Source organism: Lynx rufus, unplaced genomic scaffold (assembly GCF_022079265.1).
Source record: "Lynx rufus isolate CCGP_SWC_20201006 ecotype Redwood Valley unplaced genomic scaffold, mLynRuf1.p SCAF_13, whole genome shotgun sequence".
NCBI lineage: Eukaryota > Metazoa > Chordata > Mammalia > Carnivora > Felidae > Lynx > Lynx rufus.
This window is the reverse complement of record NW_025814827.1, coordinates 179,829-191,032: the sequence shown is the minus strand read 5'-3', so window position 1 is coordinate 191,032 and position 11,204 is coordinate 179,829. Positions and strand designations below refer to the sequence as shown.

General features: G+C 40.8%; 1 protein-coding gene across 1 annotated transcript in view; it reads right to left on the bottom strand.

Annotated features, from left to right (window-relative positions):
- Positions 1-9,605: 9,605 nt before the first annotated feature.
- Positions 9,606-11,204, bottom strand: part of FBXO22 (F-box protein 22) — a 30,693-nt gene continuing 29,094 nt past the window's right edge. The window contains exon 7 of the mRNA XM_047074737.1: positions 9,606-10,753. Within this exon, the coding sequence (XP_046930693.1) occupies positions 10,336-10,753 (418 nt within the window). The 3' untranslated portion in view covers positions 9,606-10,335. The remainder of the gene's footprint in view (positions 10,754-11,204) is intronic.

The following is an 11,204-nucleotide window of genomic DNA, read 5'->3' as shown; positions in this document are numbered from 1 at the left end:
TTCTATGCTTTTTTCAAGCCCAGCTAGTAATCTTTTGAGCAAGTTCCTGGCTGTGATTTCTTCTTTACCTTTCTTTTGGGGATAATTCCTCCATCTTGTAATTTTGCCTATGTTTCTGTATTTTGTATGTTTTGAAAGCTTGTTATGCTTTCTGCACCTGAGAGTAAGGCTATATTAAAAAGGAGTCATACACAGTCCAGGGCCTGGTGCTTCAGGAAGGTTTCTGGTGTATGCTGTGTGCACTTTGCTGTTGTGTTTTGGCTGCTCTTTCCCACTTGTCAGTCCTCAGCAGAGCTCCTTGCTTACAGTGGGAAGTGTATGGACCTTTAACTAGGCGTACTTTGATTTAAGATAAGCATGGTAAAAAAAAAAAAAAAAGCTTCATCCCCAAAAAAGAGACAATGTAAAGGAATGAAAAAGCCAAAGAACTATAAACCTGATTCCAAAGAAAGGGAAAAAAAAGGAAAAAGAAAAAAAGAAGCAAAGAAACAAAACAGTAAGCCTGACCCTATTTCCACCAGAACTGCAGGTGAGGCTTTGAAGCACTCTATTTTCAATTCACTTGGTACATGCAGAGTACTGCCTATGCTGGTCTTCTGGAAGAGAGGCCTGTTGTGCTCAGAGTCCATTCTGCCCTAGAAAGTATGCAGTTGACAGGCACAAGGCAAGGGGGTTTGGTGAAAGTGGGTTCTGCCTCCACTGGGGGCCGCTGTGTTGCTCTTTGAATCCCACCGGGTTGGTGTTGACGAAAATGTCACCACATTCTCTGGTCCTTTGACAGGGGATCTCACACCCCCCACTGTTTAGGAAACCCTCACATAATAGGGCAGTTGTTGCATCCTGCTGCTACAGCTCTCCTGTCGTTCTTTGATATGCACCTGGGACTCAAAATCTTAAAGGACCTGGCACCATGCAGACTCACCCCTCTCCTTCCAAGGAGAAACTCCCTATCCTGTAGACAGTGTTGTTCTTTGTCCCAGAAAAATTCCCACATCTGTGCAATGCATGGAATCTATGATGTAGCACCGCAAAAAGCTGCAATTAGGTTATCTGCCCTCAGCCCACACCTCTGCCCCCTATGAAAGGCGTTTTGCTGACACCTGCAGAGTCTTTTGTGCAATTAAGGAGATCCTTACATTCCGCTATGCATCCACCAGCTCCTTCTGCCTCCCTGAGAGCATGCACCACAGCTCCCCTCCAGAGAAAGTTGCATACTTTCTAAACCAGAGTTTGAGCTCCACAGTTTGCAAAAAACCTGTGCCACTCAATAACTCTAGCTCACCCACCCGTTCATGGTCGGGAGAGTTCTCTTATGCAAATCCGATGCGGCACTCTGTCATCTCCTTTCTCTCTCTTTTGCCTCTCCCTCCCCTCTGTGGCAACCACCATTTTTCTCTCCCCCAATTCACTTCCATGCACCTTGCACCTGCCAGTCTCTGTCCAACTGTGAAAATACTTCTGCCACCCTTCAGATCAATTTTCTGGGTGTTCCAAGTGATCTGACCTCAACACAGCTATATATGAGGGAAAAAGAAAGCCTAGCTTCCACCTACTTCTCCATCTTAACTCCTTCCCAAGAATACCTACATTTGCAGTATAAATCAATGGCAAAGCTTTTGCTATCTGGCCTCTTTTACAAGTTTGAGAAATTGCTGTGTTTGCTAATAACCCAGTTTTAGAGATAACCCAAGTTGAGAGAACTATAAGCAGTGAAGTGGCCCACTGAATGCCCTTCATTGGTATAGATCATGGTAGATTATTATGTCATTATGCAGCATGTCTGTTTCTTGATCTTAATCCCAAGAAATACCTTTCCTCCTTTTCTTTAGATCACTATGCTTCCTTAGATGGCTTATAAGGAGTTTAGTTTTATTGGGATGAAAAATAATCAAAATCTATTCCTTGAAGCAGTGTTTTGCAGGGCAAATTATGGCAAAACTGTGCTTTGAAAACATAAAAAGAAGTATTTTAAATGTCTTGATTAAACCATCCTATTAGTCTGCTCATCATCTGAGAGAAGGCAGTTCCGTGTATGAAGACACTAAGAGTGTAACTGTGTTTCTCGTGTGCATGTGTTTTTTCAAGTGTGATCTTTTTTTCCACTTTCAGAAATGACTATATGAAAGATGCCATTTCTAGGAATTTAGTATGTTTTTAGCTGAAAAAATAACTCTTTAATGCTTGCTTTTAACACTGGTCTTTCAAAATTGTAATTAATTCATTTTAACTTTGCTTAAATTCCTGTACCCTTCCATGGAACATCATGGCCTCTAGAGGCAGCATATATGGCTTCTATTTTCACCAGTACTACTTTTATTTCTATTGGGTCAACTTCTCCCCTTTCTGTTCTGCACCAAGATTACAACCTTGTAGTCAAATGAATTTACCATTCATAACAAGCCCCAAAAGCTCAGCTATACAAAGGAATCCTAGTAACCTCACATACTGTATTGAAATGATCTTGCAGCAGACTCTCCTTTGGAAAGTAACAAAATATTCTGTAGGAGTATTAATTTGAAAAAAATAAAATAATCCATTCAATCATCATGCTTATTATGTTCATATTTTTAGTTTTTCAAATTCTTTTTCCTCTACTATTCAACCAACTCTTGTTAAAATCAAGGATAAAGAAAATTTACAAAGTGTTTTCCTTATGTGCTATGTAACCACATCCAAAGATGTGCATTTTGAATATTGCCTATTTGATAATGGGTAACCAATGTCAAATAATAGGAAAGTTTAATAACTAAATAAAAGCTAAATATTAATATTCACAGATTAAAAGTTTGAAAATTTTTCTTTGGATTTTCTTCAGGAACTAAGATATGGGATAACCATAAAATGAACATTTAAGTATTTTTACCATATATATAAACAGCAAAAGACAGACCTTTTAGCATAAAGACTGAGAAAAGTGACTACAAATAGAAAAGCATGAAGGTGCAACATTCTGGGAAGATGGCGGCGTAGGAGGACGCTGGGCTCACCGCGCGTCCTGCTGATCACTTAGATTCCACCTACACCTGCCTAAATAACCCAGAAAACCGCCAGAGGATTAGCAGAACAGAGTCACCGGACCCAAGTGCAGACGAGAGGCCCACGGAAGAGGGTAGGAAGGGCGGCGAGGCGGTGCGCGCTCCACGGACTGGCGGGAGGGAGCCGGGGCGGAGGGGCGGCTCGCCGGCCAAGCAGAGCCCCCGAGTCCGGCTTGCAAAAGCGGAGGGGCCTGATGGACTGTGTTCCGACAGCAAGCGCGACTTAGCGTCTGGGAGGTCATAAGTTAACAGCTCTGCTCGGAAAGCGGGAAGGCTGGAGGACAAAGGGAGGGTGAGCTGCGGAGCCCCCGGACGACAGAGCTCAGTTTGGCGGGGAACAAAGGCGCTAGCCAGCGCCATCTCCCCCGCCCATCCCCCAGCCAAAATCCCAAAGGGAACCGGTTCCTGCCAGGGAACTTGCTCGCTCCGCGCGAACACCCAACTCTGTGCTTCTGCGGAGCCAAACCTCCGGCAGCGATCTGACTCCCTCCGGCTGCCACAGGGCCCCTCCTGAAGTGGATCACCTAAGGAGAAGCGAGCTAAGCCTGCCCCCCCTGCCGCCGTGCACCTTGCCTTCCCACCCCAGCTAATACGCCAGATCCCCAGCATCACAAGCCTGGCAGTGTGCAAGTAGCCCAGATGGGCCACGCCACCCCACAGTGAATCCCGCCCCTAGGAGAGGGGAAGAGAAGGCACACACCAGTCTGACTGTGGCCCCAGCGGTGGGCTGGGGGCAGACATCAGGTCGGACTGCGGCCCCGCCCACCAACTCCAGTTATACACCACAGCACAGGGGAAGTGCCCTGCAGGCCCTCACCACACCAGGGACTATCCAAAATGACCAAGCGGAAGAATTCCCCTCAGAAGAATCTCCAGGAAATAACAACAGCTAACGAGCTGATGAAAAAGGATTTAAATAATATAACAGAAAGTGAATTTAGAATAATAGTCATAAAATTAATCGCTGGGCTGGAAAACAGCATACAGGACAGCAGAGAATCTCTTGCTACAGACATCAGGGGACTAAGGAACAGTCACGAGGAGCTGAAAAACGCTTTAAAGGAAATGGAAAACAAAATGCAAACCACCACGGCTCGGATGGAAGAGGCAGAGGAGAGAATAGGTGAACTAGAAGATAAAGTTATGGAAAAAGAGGAAGCTGAGAAAAAGAGAGATAAAAAAATCCAGGAGTATGAGGGGAAAATTAGAGAACTAAGTGATACACTAAAAAGAAATAATATACGCATAATTGGTATCCCAGAGGAGGAAGAGAGAGGGAAAGGTGCTGAAGGGGTACTTGAAGAAATCATAGCTGAGAACTTCCCTGAACTGGGGAAGGAAAAAGGCATTGAAATCCAAGAGGCACAGAGAACTCCCTTCAGACGTAACTTGAATCGATCTTCTGCACGACATATCATAGTGAAACTGGCAAAATACAAGGATAAAGAGAAAATTCTGAAAGCAGCAAGGGGTAAACGTGCCCTCACATATAAAGGGAGACCTATAAGACTCGTAACTGATCTCTCTTTTGAAACTTGGCAGGCCAGAAAGAATTGGCACGAGATTTTCAGGGTGCTAGACAGCAAAAATATGCAGCCAAGAATCCTTTATCCAGCAAGTCTGTCATTTAGAATAGAAGGAGAGATAAAGGTCTTCCCAAACAAAACCTGAAGGAATTTGTCACCACTAAACCAGCCCTACAAGAGATCCTAAGGGGGACCCTGTGAGACAAAGTACCAGAGACATCACTACAAGCATAAAACATACAGACATCACAATGACTCTAAACCCGTATCTTTCTATAATAACACTGAATGTAAATGGATTAAATGCGCCAACCAAAAGACATAGGGTATCAGAATGGATAAAAAAACAAGACCCATCTATTTGCTGTCTACAAGAGACTCATTTTAGACCTGAGGACACCTTTAGATTCAGAGTGAGGGGATGGAGAACTATTTATCATGCTACTGGAAGCCAGAAGAAAGCTGGAGTAGCCATACTTCTATCAGACAAACTAGACTTTAAATTAAAGGCTGTAACAAGAGATGAAGAAGGACATTATATAATAGTTACAGGGTCTATCCATCAGGAAGAGCTAACAATTATAAATGTCTATGCGCCGAATACCGGAGCCCCCAAATATATAAAACAATTACTCATAAACAGAAGCAACCTTATTGATAAGAATGTGGTCATTGCTGGGGACTTTAACACCCCACTTACAGAAATGGATAGATCATCTAGACACACGGTCAATAAAGAAACAAGGGCCCTGAATGAGACATTGGATCAGATGGACTTGACAGATATATTTAGAACTCTGCATCCCAAAGCAACAGAATATACTTTCTTCTCGAGTGCACATGGAACATTCTCCAAGATAGATCATATACTGGGTCACAAAACAGCCCTTCATAAGTTTACAAGAATTGAAATTATACCATGCATACTTTCAGACCACAATGCTATGAAGCTTGAAATCAACCACAGGAAAAAGTCTGGAAAACCTCCAAAAGCATGGAGGTTAAAGAACACCCTACTAACGAATGAGTGGGTCAACCAGGCAATTAGAGAAGAAATTAAAAAGTATATGGAAACAAACGAAAATGAAAATACAACAATCCAAACACTTTGGGACGCAGCGAAGGCAGTCCTGAGAGGAAAATACATTGCAATCCAGGCCTATCTCAAGAAACAAGAAAAATCCCAAATACAAAATCTAACAGCACACCTAAAGGAAATAGAAGCAGAACAGCAAAGGCAGCCTAAACCCAGCAGAAGAAGAGAAATAATAAAGATCAGAGCAGAAATAAACAATATAGAATCTAAAAAAACTGTAGAGCAGATCAACGAAACCAAGAGTTGGTTTTTTGAAAAAATAAACAAAATTGACAAACCGCTAGCCAGGCTTCTCAAAAAGAAAAGGGAGATGACCCAAATAGATAAAATCATGAATGAAAATGGAATGATTACAACCAATCCCTCAGAGATACAAACAATTATCAGGGAATACTATGAAAAATTATATGCCAACAAATTGGACAACCTGGAAGAAATGGACAAATTCCTGAACACCCACACTCTTCCAAAACTCAATCAGGAGGAAATAGAAAGCTTGAACAGACCCATAACCAGCGAAGAAATTGAATCGGTTATCAAAAATCTCCCAACAAATAAGAGTCCAGGACCAGATGGCTTCCCAGGGGAGTTCTACCAGACGTTTAAAGCAGAGATAATACCTATCCTTCTCAAGCTATTCCAAGAAATAGAAAGGGAAGGAAAACTTCCAGACTCATTCTATGAAGCCAGTATTACTTTGATTCCTAAACCAGAGACCCAGTAAAAAGAACTACAGGCCAATATCCCTGATGAATATGGATGCCAAAATTCTCAATAAGATACTAGCAAATCGAATTCAACAGCATATAAAAAGAATTATTCACCATGATCAAGTGGGATTCATTCCTGGGATGCAGGGCTGGTTCAACATTTGCAAATCAATCAACGTGATACATCACATTAACAAAAAAAAAGAGAAGAACCATATGATCCTGTCAATCGATGCAGAAAAGGCCTTTGACAAAATCCAGCACCCTTTCTTAATAAAAACCCTTGAGAAAGTCGGGATAGAAGGAACATACTTAAAGATCATAAAAGCCATTTATGAAAAGCCCACAGCTAACATCATCCTCAAAGGGGAAAAACTGAGAGCTTTTTCCCTGAGATCAGGAACACGACAGGGATGCCCACTCTCACCGTTGTTGTTTAACATAGTGCTGGAAGTTCTAGCATCAGCAGACAACAAAAGGAAATCAAAGGCATCAAAATTGGCAAAGATGAAGTCAAGCTTTCGCTTTTTGCAGATGACATGATATTATACATGGAAAATCCGATAGACTCCACCAAAAGTCTGCTAGAACTGATACATGAATTCAGCAAAGTTGCAGGATACAAAATCAATGTACAGAAATCAGTTGCATTCTTATACACTAACAATGAAGCAACAGAAAGACAAATAAAGAAACTGATCCCATTCACAATTGCACCAAGAAGCATAAAATACCTAGGAATAAATCTAACCAAAGATGTAAAGGATCTGTATGCTGAAAACTATAGAAAGCTTATGAAGGTAATTGAAGAAGATTTAAAGAAATGGAAAGACATTCCCTGCTCATGGATTGGAAAAATAAATATTGTCAAAATGTCAATACTACCCAAAGCTATCTACACATTCAATGCAATCCCAATCAAAATTGCACCAGCATTCTTCTCGAAACTAGAACAAGCAATCCTAAAATTCATATGGAACCACAAGAGGCCCCGAATAGCCAAAGGAATTTTGAAGAAGACCAAAGCAGGAGGCATCACAATCCCAGACTTCAGCCTCTACTACAAAGCTGTCATCATCAAGACAGCATGGTATTGGCACAAAAACAGACACACAGACCAATGGAATAGAATAGAAACCCCAGAACTAGACCCACAAACATATGGCCAACTCATCTTTGACAAAGCAGGAAAGCACATCCAATGGAAAAAAGACAGCCTCTTTAACAAATGGTGCTGGGAGAACTGGACAGCAACATGCAGAAGGTTGAAACTAGACCACTTTCTCACACCATTTACAAAAATAAACTCAAAATGGATAAAGGACCTAAATGTGAGACAGGAAACCATCAGAACCTTAGAGGAGAAAGCAGGAAAAGACCTCTCTGACCTCAGCCGTAGCAATCTCTTACTCGACACATCCCCAAAGGCAAGGGAATTAAAAGCAAAAGTGAATTACTGGGACCTTATGAAGATAAAAAGCTTCTGCACAGCAAAGGAAACAACCAACAAAACTAAAAGGCAACCAACGGAATGGGAAAAGATATTTGCAAATGACATATCGGACAAAGGGCTAGTATCTAAAATCTATAAAGAGCTCACCAAACTCAACACCCGAAAAACAAATAACCCAGTGAAGAAATGGGCAGAAAACATGAATAGACACTTCTCTAAAGAAGACATCCAGATGGCCAACAGGCACATGAAAAGATGTTCAGCGTCGCTCCTTATCAGGGAAATACAAATCAAAACCACACTCAGGTATCACCTCACGCCAGTCAGAGTGGCCAAAATGAACAAATCAGGAGACTATAGATGCTGGAGAGGATGTGGAGAAACGGGAACCCTCTTGCACTGTTGGTGGGAATGCAAATTGGTGCAGCCACTCTGGAAAGCAGTGTGGAGGTTCCTCAGAAAATTAAAAATAGACCTACCCTATGACCCAGCAATAGCACTGCTAGGAATCTACCCAAGGGATACAGGAGTACTGATGCATAGGGGCACTTGTACCCCAATGTTCATAGCAGCACTCTCAACAATAGCCAAATTATGGAAAGAGCCTAAATGTCCATCAACTGATGAATGGATAAAGAAATTGTGGTTTATATACACAATGGAATACTACGTGGCAATGAGAAAGAATGAAATATGGCCTTTTGTAGCAACGTGGATGGAACTGGAGAGTGTGATGCTAAGTGAAATAAGCCATACAGAGAAAGACAGATACCATATGGTTTCACTCTTATGTGGATCCTGAGAAACTTAACAGGAACCCATGGGGGAGGGGAAGGTTAAAAAAAAAAAAAAAAAAAGGACGTTAGAGTGGGAGAGAGCCAAAGCATAAGAGACTGTTAAAAACTGAGAACAAACTGAGGGTTGATGGGGGGTGGGAGGGAGGGGCGGGTGGGTGATGGGTATTGAGGAGGGCACCTTTTGGGATGAGCACTGGGTGTTGTATGGAAACCAATTTGTCAATAAACTTCATATAAAAAAAAAAAAAAAAAAAAGAAAAGCATGAAGGTTAATATTTTTGATTTCACTTACCTTGCAAGTTTTATACTGTTCTGTCAGAACCACTAATGAATACAAAGTGCCCTACATTAGTTATATCATACCGTATTAGGGATAATATGCTAATATAAACATCTGTTGTAATGAAGCCCTGGGAAAAAAACCACTGGCTGAGGCAGGATTGATGTTAATTTCAATCTTGTAAGACAGTCTGAAGATGGGCAATCCGGGTCACTTATGGTAGCACTTCAACAAAACTGTATAGCATTCCTGGGATCCTTCTGTGTGGTTCTCTTCCCCAATAGTGTTGCCTCTTCTGGAGAGTCCAGGATAGCTCGCTACCAGATCCACTTCCAAGCAACAAGCTTGAGAAAGGGCAAAAAACTGTCATATCATTTTGAATGAATGACCCCTGTCACTTCTCATATTTCACTGACCACAACAGTCAATGGCAAGAGAGAATGGGAAATGTCTTTGTTATGGCAGGCATGTGCCTAGCTGAAATCAAAGGTTCTATCACTATATGAAGAAAGGCCACTGGGGAAAATTGGTGTTCTCTGAACCTATCTCATTTAGACATTAGCATAATTAGAAATATAAACCTAAAAAAGTCATTCTGGGAATACAGCAGGATTTACTAGCTGACTACCATTCCAGGCTTTCTTTTCTAAAGTATTAGTTTACTTCCATCATTCACTCACCAAAAGCAGTGATGTACAAAACACTGAATGAGTTTCCAAGGTACATTTTATTGGTATAAGACCAAAATAAGGTGATGTAATTGTCTGGTCTGCCAGTTCTATATAGAATTAGGTGAAAAGGATTCTTCTCTTAAAATTCCTTCATTGAGGGAAAAGGAAATGTTTTCCTTATAAAGTAATAAAATACTGATTAGTCTTGGCAATTTATTTGACTAAGCAACTTCAGGGTACTAGAACAAAAATAGTTCTTTAATTTTTGACAAATAAGTAAAAAGTAATAATTTTGTTACAGCTTCTAAAAAAATCGGTAAAACTGTAAAGCAGAGAAAGATTTCTCAAGCTATTCATGTATGTTTCTCCTTCATTAAGGGAGAAAAAAATGTCTTCATGATTTTGCTAAAAGATCTAATAGTTCAGAGGTAGTCATGGAATGTCTTAAAGCTCCATCCTATTGATGAATCCTCTTTCAATCTTCCTATGCAGAAGACTATTTACATCACATTACATAGCAGCTACATAATCCAGTACAGTATAGCCGTAATTGGTTTGGCGCAAAAGCTCTCAATTCTGTGTGCATTGTTAGGTACAAAGTTGTCCATCTAATTAATTAAAAACTACCCCGGATATAGTCAAAGCTATAAAACTGATACATATAAAGTTACTATTTTTTTTTTGAAATAGACATATCCCAATTTCCATTTTCTAGGAAAGGCAGAGCCCAAAAGTTTTATATTGTGAAAGCCACTTTACAGATGGCTTTATTTAGATGACCCAAGATGAATCAGTGCCATTATTGTTGTATAGCTGTGAAACAGATCATCATCCTTCACCTCATTACATTTCTTCAATATGAAGTTCCCAGTGACTATGCGATCACATCCAATTTCTCCATTTCCAAAGAAGCCAAATAAAGGAACACTAGGAAAAAACTTTCTGAACGCATCAGCCTCAACATTCCCCTTGGCTCTGTAATACTGAAAACCCCTGCCAACACATGCAAACATGAAGCCAATGGTATTCTGTTCCGGGATGCTGGCAGCTTTGAGGCGCTGCATTGCAGCCTCAGCAGTCTTCTCGTCATTGACCTCCTCATTGAGAAGCACGGTGGCACTCTGGATTCGGTGTCCACTAAATGACAGTCCAACCACACCAGTGGCATCAATATCCAGAGGGTTTCTGGAAATTCAATTAGAAAAGTGTGGTGATACATCATGAAACATATAATGAGAATATAAATTTTAAAGTGTAAAGAAAATTCCTGATCCACTGGCTAGCCTTTAACAGCCTACGGTTAGTCTAAGGCTCACCATTCCAGATAGGAGGAGTGTACTAGGGGTTAACAATGAAACTATTAATACATTTAAAAGAAGCAGATTCAGGGAATCTAATTCAGGGAAGCAGATCTGTGGAGAAGTATGCAACTATTTTTTTAGTCACAAGTTCAAGGGGGCAAATGCATCTCCACAAAGATTTCTGAAACCCATCCTGCATTTTTAGAAGGCTATAAAGTATCCTTAACCTTTCTCACTTTCTTAAAAGGAAACTTAAAATATTATTCATATATACAGTGATATCTATTAAATAAAGCTTTCTGGTATTATTTACATTTTTGGTATTTTTTCCCCCT